This window comes from Pleurodeles waltl, chromosome 2_1, assembly GCF_031143425.1.
Source record: "Pleurodeles waltl isolate 20211129_DDA chromosome 2_1, aPleWal1.hap1.20221129, whole genome shotgun sequence".
NCBI classification, from domain to species: Eukaryota; Metazoa; Chordata; class Amphibia; order Caudata; family Salamandridae; genus Pleurodeles; species Pleurodeles waltl.
Window position 1 is genome coordinate 334,518,768 of NC_090438.1, and position 20,322 is coordinate 334,539,089.

At 46.8% G+C, this 20,322-nt stretch overlaps 1 protein-coding gene across 2 annotated transcripts in view; it reads right to left on the reverse strand.

Moving 5' to 3' along the window:
• The window catches only part of LOC138264668 (fibronectin type-III domain-containing protein 3a-like), a 406,147-nt gene that overhangs the window by 177,488 nt on the left and 208,337 nt on the right, over positions 1-20,322 (reverse strand). For both annotated transcript variants that reach the window (XM_069212562.1, XM_069212561.1), the window contains one exon: positions 19,705-19,854. In XM_069212562.1, the coding sequence (XP_069068663.1) occupies positions 19,705-19,854 (150 nt within the window). The remainder of the gene's footprint in view (positions 1-19,704; positions 19,855-20,322) is intronic.

Sequence of the window (20,322 nt, forward strand, 5' to 3'; positions counted from 1 at the left end):
CGGCCATCGCGTTCACAGCGCAAACAGGCACAACAGCGAGACCACGATTGGCGCTATTGAAGCGCTGGTCACATTGTTCACAGTTACCTAATCAGAGTCATCTCTTGTGGCTCTCCCCTTTAAAACACTTGAAATTGGTAAATGCTTTATGTAAAACAGAAATCCTCAAAGCAAAAGCACAGCAGGAGAGCCACCACTACAATATTCACTGCACTCAAGAAACTCGACCCATGATGCTTTTCAGGGCATTACTTTCACAAAACATTTTTGCCCATAACTCAGCCTGTGGTGGTCTTAGGGCAATGGGATCACCACCAAAATAATGCTCAGCACGATCCACTCTATGTGTCTAAGTCATCTCTGGGTCCCCACAATAGTTTTTTTTTTAAAGATCTCTTTTATTGCTTTATAATTGCATGAACGCATACAAAACAAATGAGAAAAGAGAGAGTCCAGCCAGTTGACTTCCTTAGAATGCCGTATTTATAAGATGGTTGTGAGAACTCTAAACCAGAAGGCCTGGACTCTAAGCCTCCCAATGATTAAAATGTCAGATTAAATGTAGGTGAGTTCCCACTTCAAAAATTACTGAATAGTAAGCACAATGCTGAAATAGTTGTTTATTACATAAGAAAAAGAAGTCAATTCCATAAGTTTGTAGTCCAATTGATTTATCACAGTCTTAGAACTGAAATTAAGTTCCAAAAGTCAACAAAGTAGTGATCCAATCAACTAGTGCCTGAGTTGAGAGAAAAAAATCAGGAAGCCATATTCGATGGAGGAACAGCCAACACGTGTTTCGCCCCGTAGGCGGGTAGGCAGGGGCTTTCTCAAGGCCAATGTAGAGCACAATGACAAACTTCTTACATCAACAGTCACTATCGTGAATAGGAATCTACATATGAGAACAAGTATGGAAAACTCTCTTATACCATCAATATTTGCTGTAATTGCGGTAGACAAAAGGAAAACCTGCCGAACAATCTGCCGGTGTAATCACCAACACGTCCTGCGTTTAATCGCTAAAATGAATCACTTATTTGGTCTCTTGTACGATCTTCAACAGGAATGTCTTGAACAATTATACATGATCTGTTTCTGGTAAATCTGCCTCCGCATCAGAGTTAGAAGTGTCAGGTGTTCTAAAATTCGCCAGTATCATGTTCCAGTGCTGAGCATTGTTTCTAGTTCCTAGGCCCCTGAGTGTTTCCCTTAGTAATACTGTCCCTTCAGTTTCCGCCCACTTGATTAATGCATTTCTCCAACGATTTATCTGTGGTCCCTTCGGATCTTTCCAGTGTGAAGTTATTTCTCTCCTTGCAAGTATCAAAGCCAGGTCTATGAATCGGTTTGTGATTTTATGCTTGCTGGGGCGAGGGAAATCTCCCAAAACCGCCACCATGGCTGATCGGCATGTGCAACAACCCTGCTGCTAGTTCTGCACATCGGGGGCAGCTGGCATTTTCTACACCATAAATCTTTGATATCATATAGGGGGTTAAGTAAGCTCTGTGATAAACATATATGTTTATTAATTTAAACCTGGCATTTCTGGAAACTGTATATATGTGTGTGGTTATTCTGGTCCACTGTGTGTCATCTATTGTAACATCCAGTTCCCCCTGCCATTTGGTCTTAAGTTTATTTAAGGGAAGACATATGCTAGTTAGTAGAGATGTATATATCCCTGAAATCAACTTCCCTTGGTCTCCTAGAGTGCATATTTGGTCACAGGTGTTATGTCTGGGGGGCTCTTCTAGTCCTGTACCCCATTGTCTACGAAGAGTCCTAGCAATTGCGTTAAAGGTTAGGAACAGCCCTGGTGGTATCTGGAACCTTTCCTGCAGATCTGCATAAGTGCACAGTTTCCCGTTATTATATAGAGCCCCTATGGTGTCGATCTGAAGTGCCATGAATTGGGTGATACCCCTTACTACATGATTACCTGTGACGGTTCCTATACAGATTAGGGGGGCCTCTGGCGAGTACGGTGTTCTAGTGTATGTTCGTTTTAGGTATTGTTCCCAGCAGTGACGTGATGCTTCCCATTCTATCGGAAGTGTTTTATTCTGTTTCTTGGGGTTTAGTAGAATGCCCAGAATTCTATCACGGGGGCAGTGGAGAGGGGTTCTCAGTGCTTCCCCCACTGGGGGTGCCCTGATGAATCGCGCCAGCCATTGGAGTTGGCTCGCCCAATAGTATAATTCAAAGTCAGGAACAGCCAGACCACCCTCTGCTGTTGTTCTCTGGAGGGTGCGCAATGCTATCCTTTGTCTGTTGGTTCCCCATATAAATCCTGTAATCAAGGACAAATTTTATTTTAAATACCACCCTCGGTATAATGAGTGGGATGGTTGCAAAATAATATAACATTCTAGGTAACACTATCATCTTAATCAGTGCAACTCTCCCAGTAACCGCTAGCGGGAGTGTCTGCCAGAATATCATGCTGTTTTTGATACTCCTAATTGTGCTCTGAATGTTCCCTTCTAGTAAATCCTCAGCGGAGTGATAGATATTGACCCCTAAATATTTGAATGTGGACGGGGACCACGGAAGACCCCGATTGTCCATTGGTTCTTCGATACCCCTAGCAGCTGGAAAAATGGACGACTTCCCCCAGTTTATCCGGAGTCCAGATGCGGCTCCAAAGTTGTCTAACATTGTCATTGCTCCTGGTAGATCGGTCTCTGCGTTCCGGAGGACGAGTAACAGGTCATCCACATAGAGAGCAATATGATGCGTCCAAGCATTGATTGTAATGCCTTCGTAGAATCTCTGGGACCTAGCTGATTGGGCGAGAGGTTCAACTGCCAATTCGAAAAGCAAAGGTGAAAGCGGGCATCCCTGTCTTGTACCCCTACCTATGGCAAAGGAAGGGGATATTGTACGGCCAGTGCATACTCTTGCTGTGGGGTTTGTGTAGAGAAGCCTCGTCCATTTGACAAATCCTTCTCCTAGTCCTAGCTGTAGCATCACTCGTTCTAGGTAGTCCCATCGTAGGCTATCAAAAGCCTTCTCGACATCTATCGAGATGATTACTGCTCTATTTGCGTCAGGGGGTAGGGCATGAAGGAGTGAGATCAATCGACGGATATTTTGGGCAGTGCTTCTCTTTGGGATGAATCCGGATTGGTCCTGATGGATTAATGAGGACATATATGGTAGAAGTCTATTAGCTAGTACCCTGCTTAGTATTTTATAATCTAAGTTCAACATTGATAGTGTATGATCGAACTTCTGTGGGGGGTTTGGTAGGTTTCAGAAGGGGAATCATTATTGCCTCTGTAGTGGAAGGAGGTAAGCTGTTGTTATTCCATGCCTCTGCATATAAGATGCTGAGCTGGGAGGTTAATGAGTCCTGATATGTAAGGTAGAACTCCAGAGGGAGACCATCTGCTCCCGGTACCTTGCCCCTTGCCATACTCTGGATTGCAGCCTTTATTTCTGTAAGTGATATGGGAGTCGCCAGGGCTATTCTATCTTCCCCTTTCAATGCTGGGAGGTTGAGGTTCCCCAGATCTTGTAATTGAGCGTCGCTGAGTATTTCGGAGGGAGGCTGTAAGGAAATGCCTCCTTGGCATGGTTACCCCCTGACTTTTTGCCTTTGCTGATGCTATGTTGACAATTGAAAGTGTGCTGAGGCCTGCTAACCAGGCCCCAGCACCAGTGTTCTTTCCCTAACCTGTACTTTTGTATCCACAATTGGCAGACCCTGGCATCCAGATAAGTCCCTTGTAACTGGTACCTCTGGTACCAAGGGCCCTGATGCCAGGGAAGGTCTCTAAGGGCTGCAGCATGTATTATGCCACCCTAGAGACCCCTCACCCAGCACAGACACACTGCTTACCAGCTTGTGTGTGCTGGTGAGAACAAAATGAGTAAGTCGACATGGCACTCCCCTCAGGGTGCCATGCCAGCCTCTCACTGCCTATGCAGTATAGGTAAGACACCCCTCTAGCAGGCCTTACAGCCCTAAGGCAGGGTGCACTATACCTTAGGTGAGGGTACCAGTGCATGAGCACTGTGCCCCTACAGTGTCTAAGCAAAACCTTAGACATTGTAAGTGCAGGGTAGCCATAAGAGTATATGGTCTGGGAGTCTGTTTTGCACGAACTCCACAGCACCATAATGGCTACACTGAAAACTGGGAAGTTTGGTATCAAACTTCTCAGCACAATAAATGCACACTGATGCCAGTGTACATTTTATTGCAAAATACACCCCAGAGGGCACCTTAGAGGTGCCCCCTGAAACTTAACCGACTGTCTGTGTAGGCTGACTAGTTCCAGCAGCCTGCCACACTAGAGACATGTTGCTGGCCCCATGGGGAGAGTGCCTTTGTCACTCTGAGGCCAGTAACAAAGCCTGCACTGGGTGGAGATGCTAACACCTCCCCCAGGCAGGAGCTGTAACACCTGGCGGTGAGCCTCAAAGGCTCACCCCTTTGTCACAGCACCGCAGGACACTCCAGCTAGTGGAGTTGCCCGCCCCCTCCGGCCCCGGCCCCCACTTTTGGCGGCAAGGCCGGAGAAAATAATGAGAATAACAAGGAGGAGTCACTGGCCAGTCAGGACAGCCCCTAAGGTGCCCTGAGCTGAGATGACTCTAACTTTTAGAAATCCTCCATCTTGCAGATGGAGGATTCCCCCAATAGGGTTAGGATTGTGACCCCCTCCCCTTGGGAGGAGGCACAAAGAGGGTGTACCCACCCTCAGGGCTAGTAGCCATTGGCTACTAACCCCCCAGACCTAAACACGCCCTTAAATTTAGTATTTAAGGGCTACCCTGAACCCTAGAAAAATTAGATTCCTGCAACAACAAGAAGAAGGACTGCCTAGCTGAAAAACCCCTGCAGAGGAAGACCAGAAGACAACAACTGCCTTGGCTCCAGAAACTCACCGGCCTGTCTCCTGCTTTCCAAAGAACTCTGCTCCAGCGACGCCTTCCAAAGGGACCAGCGACCTCTGAATCCTCTGAGGACTGCCCTGCTTCGACGACGACAAGAAACTCCAGAGGACAGCGGACCTGCTCCAAAAAGACTGCAACTTTATCCAAAGGAGCAGCTTTAAAGAACCCTGCAATCTCCCCGCAAGAAGCGTGAGACTTGCAACACTGCACCCGGCGACCCCGACTCGGCTGGTGGAGAACCAACACCTCAGGGAGGACCCCCGGACTACTCTACGACTGTGAGTACCAAAACCTGTCCCCCCTGAGCCCCCACAGCGCCGCCTGCAGAGGGAATCTCGAGGCTTCCCCTGACCGCGACTCTCTGAAACCTAAGTCCCGACGCCTGGAAAAGACCCTGCACCCGCAGCCCCCAGGACCTGAAGGACCGGACTTTCACTGCAGAAGTGACCCCCAGGAGTCCCTCTCCCTTGCCCAAGTGGAGGTTTCCCCGAGGAAGCCCCCCCTTGCCTGCCTGCAGCGCTGAAGAGATCCCTTGATCTCTCATTGACTTCCATTGGGAACCCGACGCTTGTTCTAACACTGCACCCGGCCGCCCCCGCGCCGCTGAGGGTGAAATTTCTGTGTGGGCTTGTGTCCCCCCCGGTGCCCTACAAAACCCCCCTGGTCTGCCCTCCGAAGACGCGGGTACTTACCTGCTGGCAGACTGGAACCGGGGCACCCCCTTCTCTCCATTGAAGCCTATGCGTTTTGGGCACCACTTTGACCTCTGCACCTGACCGGCCCTGAGCTGCTGGTGTGGTAACTTTGGGGTTGCTCTGAACCCCCAACGGTGGGCTACCTTGGACCAAGAACTGAACCCTGTAAGTGTCTTACTTACCTGGTAAAACTAACAAAAACTTACCTCCCCCAGGAACTGTGAAAATTGCACTGTGTCCACTTTTGAAATAGCTATTTGTGAATAACTTGAAAAGTATACATGCAATTGAAATGATTCAAAGTTCCTAATGTACTTACCTGCAATACCTTTCAAACAAGATATTACATGTTAAATTTGAACCTGTGGTTCTTAAAATAAACTAAGAAAAGATATTTTTCTATAACAAAACCTACTGGCTGGATTTGTCTCTGAGTGTGTGTACCTCATTTATTGTCTATGTGTATGTACAACAAATGCTTAACACTACTCCTTGGATAAGCCTACTGCTCGACCACACTACCACAAAATAGAGCATTAGTATTATCTATTTTTGCCACTATCTTACCTCTAAGGGGAACCCTTGGACTCTGTGCATACTATTCCTTACTTTGAAATAGTGCATACAGAGCCAACTTCCTACAGAGGCGCATACAGCTCTGAGTAATATTTAAGAAAGGTGGTATTGATCTCCTTCTGTCCATATACTTTTATACCCGGGGTGGTCTCCAACTCCACCACTATGGTTTGAAGTTGGGGCGGTTTGGCCAGCCATTCCAGTAGGGCGCCTGCTCTGTCGCCCTCTGTATGTTGCTTCTGCAAGTATTGTTTGTAATCGAAACATGACAATCTAGTGTTAGTTTCTATTATTCTAGTCCTTGTCTCTTCTAGTTGTGTTGAGAGGTCGGGTTGTGATGGGTGTTTACGTTCGAGTTCCCTAAGGGAGTTCTCGAGATCGGTTAGTTCTGTCTCTAGCACTTTCCGTACTCCTACAGTAGTGCTAAACAATATCCCCTGATCACTGTTTTAAAGGATTCCCATTCGACAGATCTGGATGAGGCAGTTCCAGCATTGTTCTCGAAGAATTCCGTAATCTGCGTGCCCAGTTGGGTTCTAAAAGCTTCGTCTTCAAGTGACTCTGCTCTCAGGCGCCAAGTGGGAATCAAAGGTCTTTCGCCGCACCAAGCCAAAGAGATCAATAAGGGATTATGATCTGAGATGGTGCGGCCAAGATACTCGGCCTTCGCCACCACAGATTGCACCTCTGGAGATGCCAGAACGGTGTCCAGTCGTACATGCAGGTCGTGAACTGCTGAATAAAAAGAGTATTCTCTATTGGGGGGATTAAGTTTGCGCCAACAATCCGTTAATTGCCAGTGTTTTTGCCACTGCTGGAAGTGCAGTGCTGTTTTATGAGTTACGGATTGTGACAATGGTGGGTGCGATCTATCCATTGCGGTATCCACTACACAATTAAAGTCTCCTCCTATTAATGTAGTGCTAGTGAGAAGTGTGCTCATGGTCAGTGATAATCTGTCTAGGAATTTTCCCTGTTCGTGATTTGGGGCGTATAGTCCCGCAAGAGTTATCTCTCTCCCGTCCAATCTACCAGATATTACTACGTATCTCCCCTCAGTGTCGATCAAGGTATGAAGAACCTGTAATGGAACGCCTGGTCTGATCCATATCAACACTCCCCTCGCAAATGCTGAGTGGTTAGTGGCGAATATTTGTCCCCTCCAGCGCTTTTTCAAGGCCTTGGTCTCCTGCTCCAACAAGTGAGTTTCTTGTAAGATAGCTATGTGCACTCCCCTTCGTTTAAGAAAGCTGTGAACTTTGTACCTCTTGGACATGTTATTTAGGCCCCTGACATTCCATGTGATTATCTTGTATTCTGTGGTCATAATTTAGGGAGGGGTGTGGAGACGGTCCGCTAACACCGCTCTATTACTACTACTGGACAAACCTATTGAGTCTCGTAATCTAAGGTGTGAACCGTTTGGGCTGTGAGATAGATGTGCCTGATAAACCCTGAAGACAACACAACCAAAATCAAACCCCCTTTGTAACTCCCTCTCCCCAGGACCGGTACCTACAACTCTCCCCGTCCAAACCATTACAACTATTGTAATCGTAATTATCAACCTATTGGAGGGGGGCGTGCCAGAGACCAAGAGGCAGCGTCCCGGACTCTCCCCCAGGCCCGATTATATGTAATGTGCCGGTTAAGAAATGACATCTAGGTTCCTATAGCTCTATATTTACGGTTGGGTCTTATCAATGTCCCTAAACAGATTGAGATTCCCCCACAATTGTCCGCTCACTTGCCAACTTGTTCTTTTAGCGAGGTCAGATAATCTCGTCTGCCGTCCCTGGGGTGATCAAGGGCAAGCCGACGAGAGTGTCCTGGGAGGATATTGAGGACTGTTCGCAGTTTGAGTCAACGTCTGATGTAGCATCTGGGGTCCGGCGTGTGTGGAAGTCTCCCCCCGCTTAATGCTGCTGCTGTTTCCACCGCATCACGCATCTCGTGTTGTGATTGACGTTTCGATGGAGCCGCTTCTGTGGTCTTTTTCCGGGATCTGCTACGTTTCTTCCGGGGGTTTCGGAACGTCCGGTCGCGAGTTGCTCTGCAGTGGATGTTCAGCGATTCAAGCCATTCCATCACCAGCTGAGGTGTGAGAAAAAAATGGGTTCTGTTATCGTATTCCACTCGAGTTTTGCCGGAAAGAGCATGGCATATTTTATACCATGCTCTCGCATGGTTCGTTTTACTGCGATGTAGGATGCCCTTTGCGCCTGTGTTTCTCTCGTAAAGTCTGGGAATATCATAACCTTTTGGCCATCCAATTGAATCTCACCTAGCTGGCGGGATTGTGATAGTACTCTATCTTTGTGGTGGAGTAATCTAGCGATTATTGGCCGTGGCCTGACTCCTGGTGTGGGTGGTCTGCCAGGGATCCGGTGGGCACGTTCCACCGCAAAGAATGGTGAAAAGCCCTCTGATGCTATCGTGTCTCTGAGCCACTGTTCTAGGAATACTTCTATATTAGCTGCGGAGGCCTCTGCCCCCTCCGTAACCCCCACTAATCTGATGTTGTTCCGTCGGGCTCGGTTTTCTGCATCCTCTGCCCTTGCCTCCAATGTTTTCAGCCGGGTGGTCAGGTCTTTGATTTCTGAGGATGAGCCTTTGTGCTCCGCTAATACTCCTGTCAACGTGGTCTCGTGCAAACCCACCGTTTCTTTTAATTTACGGTGGTCGTCTCGCAAAAGGGAAAGATCTGTGGTGAGATTATCGATTTTCCGCTCAAGCGCTTCCCGGGAATCTTTAATAGCCAGTAGCACAGTGTCCAGTGTTGTTTCTTGTTGTTCGTGCCCCGTTTGCGATTCTCTGGCGGGCGTTGGGGGTGGATTCTCAGTGTGCGGGGAGTCCCCCGCTGGTGATTTGTCTTGCTTTTTTGGTTTTACCATTGTAACAGGTCTCAGACGCTTCTCTTCACTGTTTGAGATCTTAGGTTGTTATTATGGCAGTATCTAAGCTTTGGGCCTGGATTGTGGCCCGAGGGCGCTGCCCTACACTGTATTCGCTGATGTTCCGTACTGTTGCTCTCGTCGTTAGTGGCAAAAGTGACTGAGTCCTTTGCATTCTTCAATGGATCGAGGGCCGCGGCTGTAGCTGATTTCCTGCTCCGTCGCAGCCGCCATTTTATGTCGTGGCAGCCGCGAACTTGTCAGGGGGAGGTTTTTTTTTGGGGGGGGGGGGGGGGCCGCGGTTCCTACTTGTGCTGTATATTCTCCGATCGCTTCTCTTCAATCCCCAAGACCTCTGGTCGTCACTATGGCAGGTTTTAAACTTCGGCCTGGATTGTGGTCCAGAGGCCCCACGCTATACCGCCTTCGCTGATGTTCCGCTTCATACTGTTGCTCTCGCCGTTTGTGGCGAAGGTGTCTGAGCCCCTCGTATCCTCCAACGAATGATGTGGGGGCCCTCACCTCCACGGGACTTTCGTACCTTCTCAGCCGCGGACTGCGGCTGCAGCGGGTTCACTGCTCTGTGGCAGCCGCGGAGTTGTCGGGGGGAGTTTTCTTGGTAAACTCTGCCCCAAAATGTATCGCCTCGGTCTCTACTTGTGCTGTATATTCTCCGATCACTTCTCTTCAACTTTTAAGACCTCGGGTCGTTATTATGGCAGGATTTAAGCTTCGGGCCTGGATTGTGGTCCGAGAGCGCCGCACTATGCGTGCAGCTCCATTGGTCCCAGGCCACGCCCCCCTGGGTCCCCACAATAGGTTAGTGGGGACCACAAAATAATAAGCCCTCCCACCATTCAATATAATTTTAAATTCTTTCATGGCTGGAACATTTGTTTTACAGTTCAGAGTAGTTTGTGTTTTAAGGGTCTTGTTTGTAATATCATTGTTATGGGCCTGTTACCCCTGACTCTAGGGGTAATCTATGGTTACACTACATTATTTATTGTCATTTTCTTTATGGTGGTTATCCTCTCTAGCAGCTAACTCTACAGTTACATGACCATGTTTCTTACAAATGATACTTTCATTGTGGTGTCCTGTAGGGGCTGTTCCATGCATTACAGTCATATCAACATACTAAAATATTTGCGGCACATGGAAACTTACCCCATAATGCTTTTCAGGGTATTACATTTACATAGCTATTTGCTCATAACTCAGATCGTGGTGGTCCTAGGACAATGAGGCCACCACCAAAACGTTCAGCACAATGTGCTCTTTGTCTATATCATCTCTGGGTCCCAAACCTATGTTAGTGGGGACTCCAAAATAATAACCACTACCACCATTCCTTATCTTGTTAAGGTCTCTCAAGACTGGAACTTTTATTTTACAGCTTAGAGAAATTATGTTTTACGGGCCTTGTTTGTAATATCATGTCAACAGACCTGTTAGCCTTGAAAATGTGTAATGCACTATGCCCTCTAGGTGCTAAATATATGGTTACACTGCATTACTTTCACCTGTTTTTTTTCATGGGGTTATGCCCTTTAGGGGCTAACAATATGGTTACATGATCATGTTTCTTACAAATGATATTTTTGTTATGGTGCTTTAAGCATTACAGTCAAATGCCAAAAGTTTATTTCTGATAAATGTTTATTTAATAATTGTATATGTTTTAATAATCTCTCCTTATCATAAATTATGATCATGATTTTGGCCAAATTAACATTTGTGTTACACTATGACTGTTTGAACACTCTTGTTATGTTTGGGTGACCCTTCTAGTTTATTTATCCTCTGTGGCTGTCTTGTATCTTTTTGGGGGGAATTCTGCTAGCCAGCCACCAACTCTGATGGTGTGGTGGTGAAAGTGGTATTCTATTGGAATGAGCATGGCAGATTTAAAATAGGATGCTAATTAGCAACATTTTCATTTTTGCTGCAGATCGAGGAAGAAAGTAAATGGATGTGCTTTAGTTATATGCAGGGCCACTAGAATTATATGGCAGGAAAAGACAAAATTATGAGGCAGGGTTGACCATTTTATGTGGCATGAAAAGTCCAGTTATGAATTTACAATGCCAATAGCTCTAACTCAAGAAAATGCAAGACCTATTGCATTGCAAATGCTTGTTTTCTCTTTCTTTCTCTCCTCTTGGAGATGGGTGTGATTGGGGAAACCAGACCCTGTGAGTAAAATATAAAACCCCTCTATCTTTGGCCAAGTGTTCAGATTATTTTTACCACCTGTAACTAAATGTGATGTAGTTATAGCTGTATTGTATTATATCAGATTTGTTTTACTACATGTGACTGTATGGTATTATATATTCTGTTTGTGTGTGTGTACAGACAGGCTGCTTTTTTTAAAATGTCCTCTGAAAGACTTCAAAATGCGGAAGCCGTGTTCTTGGACTTTGAGATGATTTGGCATTTTATTTGAGGTCAACAGAAATCTTTAATTGTGGGTTCCTGATATTTGAGCTCCAATGGCTTTCCCATCATGTGTCTGTGTTGCTTTTAGGATGTAAATATCGGTCTTGAAAATAATTTATTATATGTTATAATTGCACAAGTGTCCCAAGTCTCCTGTGTCTGTTCACGGTTGCGCATAAGGTTTGTCCCTAATACAGCTGCCTGGCCTCCTGGACAGGGATGGACACTGTAGGTCCCCTAGAGCCCCAAAATCCTCAAGGAGTAGGTTTGTCTTAGTAGAAATGGACTATGCCACCAGATATCCTGAGGATATTCCCCTTAGGATAGCCACTGCTCCTGAAGTAGCTAGAGCCCTCCATGAAATCTTCACAAAGGTTGGATTCCCTAAAGAGACCATTTCAGATAGAGGCATGAATTTAATTTCTGCCTACCTGAAAGCAATGTGGGATGAGTGTGATGTAACTTGCAAGTTAACCATCCTTACGATCCTCAAAGAAATGGCCTTGTTGAAAGATCTAACAAGATCTTGCACGGCATAATCATGAGGTTTCCCCAAAAACCCATGAGGAGATGGGATCTTCTCTTCCCATGCCTGCTATTTTTCTATGGGAAGGTACCATAGAAAGGAGTAGGTTTTCTATCCCTTTGAGTTGCCCCTTTGGACATCCTGTAAAGGATTATTAGGCTTGGTAAGAGAGGGTTTGGAAGGGCCCTTTAAGGAATCCAAAAAAAAACACATTTGACTATGCGTGAGGCCTTCGCTCAAAAATAGCCGAGTACAAGGAGAACGCAAATAAGAATTTGGAGACCAGCCAGGAGCATGTGAAGCCCTGTTAGGATCATATGTCTGCAATGATGAAATACCAGACAGGACATTTGGTGTGGGTCTTAGAGCCTGTAACTCTCAGAACAGTGCAAGACAAATGGACTGGGTCAAACCCAATCCTAGAGAAGAATGGGGAAGTCACGGACCTGGTGGACTTGGGTACCCACATGAACCCTCACAGGGCCATCCATGTCAACATGCCCAAGCAATATCATGACAGGGCAAACATCACCATGCTGATGGTGACAAACAGGGGAGAAGAAGAGGAGAGTGAGACAATCCCTGTCCTCTAATGCCAAAGATGGTAGTGTGGAAGGAGCAGTTCTCTCCTCCACCCGGACAGGTCAGCAACACAGAGACTGCTATCAATTGCTGAGGCAGTTTGTTGGACTGTTTTTACTGATCCCAGGTCTGATATCATTGTGCACCCCATGATGTGGACACCGATGACAGGTTGCCTGTCAAGAGTAAGATATGGAGGTTGTCAGACCAGGTCAAAGCTAGCATTAAGGCTGAGGTTACCAAGTGCTACTCTAGGGGGTGATAGAGCCGTCTAGTAGTCCATGGCCTAGTCCAGTGGTATGGGTGCCCAATCACAAAGGAGGGAAACCTGAGATGAGGTTCTGTGCGGACTACAGAGGCCTAAATCCATTCACAAAGACTGGTGCCCATCCTTTACCAAAGAACTGATGAGCTCATTGATAGGTTGGGGGGTAGCAAAATATCTGATTACCTTTGACTAGACTTCAGGTCACTGGAAGATAGCCCTCACTCCCGGAGCTAAGGAAGGGTCTACTTTTTCCAAAACCGAAGGCCACTTGCAATTCAAAGTGATGACCTCTGGACTGAAAAATGCATCTGCTACCTTCCAGGAGTTGGTGAACTGTGTATGTTCAGGTATGGAAAGTTTCAGTGCAGCTTATTTTGCTGGTATAGTTCTATCCAGTTCCACCTGGGAGGATCACCTGGCCCACTTCAAGGAAGTGCTTCAGTCCCTGCAGCAAGCAGGCCCAATTAACAATGTGAGTAAGTGCTACATAGGGCAAAGAACAGTGTGTACAGGGCCACCAATTGGGTGGAGGCCATGTACAACCTCTCCTGGACAATATACAAGCAATTCTGGCCTGGGAAGCTTCTAAGATTCAGACCCAAGTAAGGAAGAGTAGGTCCCGCAACCATCCAACCTGTTCCCTTGCTCTTCCTTGCCTGACAGACTAGGAGGACTCTCCCAGGTTGTAGCTCAGTCTCCTGGCAATGGCACAAACCTGTGCTTCATCCCTCCTAAACACTGCTTGTAATATCTGTAAGACACCAATGGAGGAAAGTACCCTTTTTGACATGGTTAGCCCTCACGTTTTGCCTAGTTTCTGATGTGGCTTTGGCTGTTAGTGCACTGGGTCCCTGCTAACCAGGTCACCAGTGCCATATCTCTTTCCTCAAAATTGCATAGTTGTTTTGCACAATTGGCAAACTCTTTAGCTACCACTGTAAGTTCCTACTAAATGGTACCCCTGGTACCTAGGGCTTGGGCTACTAAGGAAGGTCCCTGAGGGCTGCAGTACCATTTAAGCCACCCCCAGGGACACTTCACCAAACCCACACAGTACTGCCCTTGAAGATGGCGTGTGTTGGTGCAGGCTAAATTGAAAACATGATCCGTCACGAACCCTTGTGTGCCAGGCCCCCTATCCTTGCATGTGCAAAATGTAAGTCACCCCTAAGGCAGGGTGAATCAAAGCACATGTGAGGACATATAAGCATGAGCAGATATGCCCCTGCTATGTCCCTGTTGATTCTGAGACAGTAAGTGAACTGGGAAGCCATTTTCACTGTATGTGCTGGACACTGATTACGAGTTCCCCAGCTACATGATGGCTTCTCTCAATCCTGGGATGTTTGGTATCAAACACCTCAGAATAATAAACCCTCACTGATTCCAATGATGGATTTATTAATACATGCACACAGAGGTCAACGTAGAGGTGCCCCCCGAAAACCTACCTGCTACTAGTGTGCTGACTAACAGGTCCTGACCAGTTCAGCCACCACAGACGTGTTTCTGGCCCCCCAAGGTGACAGCCAGCACTCTCGAGGGCTTGAGAAAAAAAGCCTGCACTGGGCAGTGGTGTTACCACCTTTCCCAGGTAGGATGGACATTCCAGGGTGGGAAGCTTCAAAGGCCCAGCCACCTTTGTAATGCGGCCCGGTCTCTCCAGACGGTTTAAATTACCGACCCACCCTGTCCTGACCCCACTTTTGGCAGCAGCACAGGTGGGATAATAAGGACCATCAGGAGGTATGTCCACTTCATGCCATGCCAGAGTGGACACTCCTTTTTAAATTCCGCCATCTTCTTTGGAAGGTATTAGGCCACTAGGGTTATGGTTATGCCCACTTCCCAGCACCAATGGTCATAAAAGGGTGCAGTTACCCTAAAGGTAGGCAGCCCAGTGACTACCACCTGGCACTCCCTGTAACACCCCTAAATTGCGTATTTAGGTGGTACCCCTGAACCGTAGAACTCAGATTTCAACAACATAAGGACAAAGAAGAGTTTTCCATCCAGAAGAGGAAAAGAAGCAGCCTGCATGCTGGACAATTTCCATGGGGAGCAGGGTCAAGATTGATTTTCATATGGCTGGGTCCAAACTGGGGTGACGTGGCAAGCTCAATAATGATGGATTAGACCCAGATCCGTGACTACGGGTGAGTGTTTGACAAGTTTCATCACTCAGACCATCATTTTGTTTTGTTTTGTGATGTGATGTTTCTATGTGTGCCCTAAGTGGCTAGGATATGCCCAGGCGTGGGTCCCTTGCTTGCTGCACCACTGGATTCAAGCTAGCCTGGCTGATGAGGGATGTACCCCAAAACCAGTCACTGGATGCTTGTTTCCGGTCCCGGGAGGACTTGGCTTGGTAGTTCAGCCTGGACTGTTCCCATGAGGAGGAGGGTCAAGAGTGATTTGCATATGGGCTGGGTCCAAACTAAGGTGACATGGCGAGCAAAATAACAATGGATTAAATCAATATCTGTGACCGGGGTGAGTGTTTAAAAAGCTTCAGCACTCTGCCCTTCATTTTATTTTGTGATGTTGCTATTTGCACCCTAAGCGGCTAGGTTATGCCCAGGCTTGGGTCCCTTGCTTGCTGCACCACTGGATTCAAGCTAGCCAGACTTATAGGGGGGGGGCTGATACCCTGAAACCGGTCCCAGGAAGTTCTGTTCCAGGGAGGACCTGGCTTACCTACGCAGGCTGGACTGCTCCCATGGGAGCAGGGTCAAGACTAATTTGCCTATGGCTGCGTCAAAACTGGGGTGATGTGGTGTTAGAAGTGGGGTCTCTAGTTGGCAGTCAGTTTACACCCAGTCCATAGGGACCCTCACTCATGTTCCTCCTATGTTGGGCCATCAGCTTCCTTTGCTGCCAGCCACGCCCTCTGCACCTTTTGCAGCTCCTCCTTTTTAGTGAGGTTTTAATAGGACAGTTGAACTCTCTGCAGAACGTTTTGAGCTGAGGCATCATAGGGGTCTCCAACCTCCTACTTCTGCACCTCCAACTGATGGCTCACCAGACTGAGACATAATTATGAGTAAGGCTCCACAAAGGTGCAGAGTTTTGAAAGGTAAGGGAATCCAAAAAGGAAAAAGCAAAAATAAAAATAAAACAGTATGCGGTTGTGTATTGGTCATCAATGAAACAGTAGTGCACATCAATCACTGTATGTCAAGTACCAATACATGTCCTATCCTCACCGCTGATCACCAATGTTAGAAATAGGTTTTCTAGTTGGTACTCAGGATTCACCCTCTTCAAGCGGGGACCCTCACTAGTTAGGGTAAGGGCGATACACACGTGGGATAACCCCTGCTCACTCCCTTGGTAGCTTGGCACAAGCAGGCAGACTTATCTCAGAGGCAATGTGTAAAGTATTTGTACCAACACACACAGTAACAGTGAAAACAACACAAAAACACTCAACACCAACTTAGAACAATAGCCAATATTTATCTGAGCAAAAGAAGACCAGAATGACAAAAATCCAACACACACAGGAAAATATAAGAATTTTCAAAGATTAAACTTCAATGTAGCGCTTAGAAACACAATAGCTCCAATTGGGGTTATCACGGTGTTGTTGATGGAGTTGTTCCCAACAATCCAACGTAACTTGTGAGGAGGGCGGCACCTGTCATGGAGTCACACGGACCCCCAGGTACAGATCCTTTGGTAACGAGGAAAACAAGCCAGTGCACAGAGTCGGGGAGGTGAGGTGTCGCTAGATCAGGCGCAGAGTAGGTTCCTTATTGTAGAGCAGAAGAGGTGATGTAGCGTTCGTGCGACGCATCAGTTTCTGACGATCCAGCAGGATTGATGAATTTGGCGGGTCAAGATGTGATAGGTGACCTTTGGGGTCGCAGTCACGCCACTGGGCTCCAGGCGCAGCAGCGGTGTGGAGTGTCACGGACATCCGTGACACAGCACTCAGTGCTCACGGAGTCACGGGGCTTGAGCGAGGCTGAGCAGCGTTGGGGCTGTGGTGTCAGGTGGGGTTGTCGCACTCCAGCGGGGACCACGGCTTCGTGTTGCAGGCAGCAGCACAGAGTTATGCTGCAGCACCGGTTATGTAGTTGTCCAGAGTCGGTGTGCCTGGATCTTCTTGTTTCTCACCAGAACTCACTTCCAAGGACCCAGGAAATGGATTGGCACCACTTGGCAAGTCAGGGTCCTGAGCAGGAGTACCAGGTGCTGGCAGGTGAAGTCTTTGATGTCCCTGAGGCTTCTTAACAGGAGGCAAGCTCAGTCCAAGCCCTTGGAGAAACTTCACAAGCAGAATTTCAGAAAGCAAAGTCCAGTCCTTTCTCCCTTATGGCAGAAGCAGCAGCAGCAGCAGCAGCAGCAGACCAGCACAGCAAAGCAACAGGCAGAGTGGCAGGCCCTCCTCAAGAATCAAGCTCTTCTCCTTGAGAGAGGTTCCTTGTGATCCAGAAGTAATCGGAAAGTCTGGGGTTTTGGATCCACTAATTATATCCCGTTCTGCCTATGAAGTAGGCAAACTAAAAAAGGAAAGTCTCTGTTCTTCATAAGATCCTGCCTTGCCCAGGGCTGGCCCCAGACACACTCCAAGGGGTTGGGGACTCCACTATGTGAGGACAGGCACAGCTCTTTCAGGTGCAGGTGTCAGCTCCTCACTCTAGCCCAGGAAGACTCATCAGGATATGCAGGACACACCTCAGCTCCCTTTGTGTCACTGTCTAGAAGGAATTCACAAACAGCCCAACTGTCAGTATGACCCAGACATGGATTTCACAGGCATGCAAAGGCACAGAATGGTTAAGTAAAAAAATGCCCACTTTCTAAAAGTGGCATTTTCAAACAGACAACCTAAAAACCAACTCTACTAAAAGGTGTATTTTTAATTTGTGAGTTTAGAGACTCCAGACTCCAAATCTCTAACTGCTCCCAATGGGAAACTGCACTTAAAAGACATTTAAAGGCAGTCCCCATGTCAACCTATAGGAGAGACCATGCAATAGTGAAAACTGAATTTGGAAGAATTTCACTATCGGGACATGTAAAACACACCAGTGCATATCCTACCTTTTAAATACACTGCACCCAGCCTACTGAGCTATCTAGGGCGTACCGTAGGGGTTACTTACATGTAGACTTCGCTCTACTCACCAGCAAACAGCGCTTAAGCGGTTATCCCGTCGCCGGTGAAAGGCACTAGGTGCCCAACGCTTTGTTGGCACTCTGCTCCCTGCCTCCCACATGTCTCCAACTGTGTAACTTTGGCAGGGTTGGGGCCAAGTCAGTTGCTGCTCCTCAGTTTTTGCTTTTTGCGGCTCTGTGTGTCCTTGTTTTTCTATTGACCAGCGATACTGAAGTCCTGGTATCAGGGGGTTCAGTAAATACTCAATTTAGGGGTATTAAGTTGACTGAAGGGTAGTAGCCAATGGGCTAATTATCCCTAGGGTCCCCACGCCCCCTAGATGACCACTTACTTTGGGGAGTGGGCATCACCCTGTCCCAAGATTCCTAATTCCACCACACACAAGATGGTGGGATTCCTAAGGCTGTGTCATCCTAGAGGTGTGTCCAGCCTGCAAATGCAACACGCCTCCTGCATAGCAAATTTTTCCACCTGTCCAGGTTGCAAATGGGCCCTGGTGTAGGGGAAGTCGACATCTCCCTTCTGAGGGAAGCCAGATCTTCATACCTAGGGCAGTGGGCTTCTTTGAATCTCGCTCTGCCTTGGAATGCAGATTTGCATGACATCCTATTGGGAGGGTGCATTAAAACCTCTGCCAGAGCAGGCTTTTTTCCTGAACCCCCGAGAGCAAAGGCTCTCATCTGTGGGGGGTCAGAAACCTATCTGTTGGTGGCAGACTGGTGGAAAGTAGTCAGTCAGCACAACAGCAGTTGGTAGGTTTTCAGGGGCACCTCTAAGGTGCCCTCTGGGTGCATGTATTAATGAATCCATCACTGGAATCAGTGAGGGCTTATTAATATGAGATGTCAGATACAAAACATCCCTACTTTCAGTGAAGCCATCATATTGACCAGTGTCCAGCACATGTATGTAAAATGGCTTCCCTGTTCACTTACTATGTCCAAGAATCGACAAAGACATAGTAGGGGCATATTTGCTCTTGCAGATATGACCACACCTGTTACATAATGCACTCTGCCTTAGTGCACTTAGGGTGACTTACAAGTTTAACAGGCAGTGTTAGGGAGCATGGCACACAAGTGTGCACCATATCTTGTTTTCACTTTTTGGAGCACCCTGTCACGCAGCCTGCAGTGGCAGTCTGTATGAGTTTGGTGCTTGGTCCCTTATAGTGGCACAAGCTGTGCTGCAACTCTTGGGGTCCACTTTAGTACCCCTGCCCTAGGTACCAGAGGCACCATTTACTAGGGTTTAAAGAGGTGCTAAAGGGCCTTGCCATATGGGGTTTAAGTGACCTGGGGCCAGATGTAGCAAAGGGTTTTACCCTTTGTGTCTATGGGAAAATGTGTTCGTACATATGACCCCTAGTGTCTTGTTTGGGGAAGGAGCACTGGCACTGCGGACCTGGTTAGCAGGAACCCAGTGCACTTCAGTCAAAGTTGCATTAAAAAAACGGGCAAAAAGTGGGGGGCTTCAGCAACCAGAACCCAGTTTTCTACAATACCCATATATTCTTTCTAAAAATCTACAGGTTCTCTCCAGGAAGAAAGACAATTAGCAATTAGCCACACTAATCCAATTTATAATACACATTACATAAAATTGACATTTAAAGCATTACCATTTATTCAAATAATCATTACAGAAACATGGTAAAATAACCTTTTCAAATATCATACCTGTACTCTACAATAATAAGTGGTTGCTGGAGTTAGATTTTTTACTTCATACGTCACACAAGGGCCATTATAAATTATCTGCATGCATCCTTCCATTTGACCCCATTCCAGTCTATATTCTGTAATTTCAGCACCATTACACAAAGGGCTCTAAAAATGAAATAAAAAAGGCATTGACTTAAGAAAAAATACAAGTGAAATATTTCATAAGACATGTTAACATCTAGCACTGCAATTTTAACTATAAAATATAATATATATTTGTTTCAAAAACACCTGTTGTGCAGTGCGCTTTAAATTCAAAAGGCTTTTTTGTTTAGCCTATAACTTTTGAACCCACTTGCCCCAGATCTGGTAAATCGCTTTGAGTACTTGTAGGAGGTTGTCTCTGTATATACTATTTCAAAGTGAGAGATAGTGTGCAAAGAGTCCAAGGGTTCCCCTTAGAGGTTGATAGTGGCAAACTTAGATAATACCAATGCTCTATTTTGTGGTAGTGTGGCCGCGCAGTAGGCTTATCAGAGGGTAGTGTTAAGCATTCTGTTGTACACACACAGGCAATAAATGAGAACACACACTCAAAGACTTAACTCCAGCAGAATAGGTTTTTATACAGAA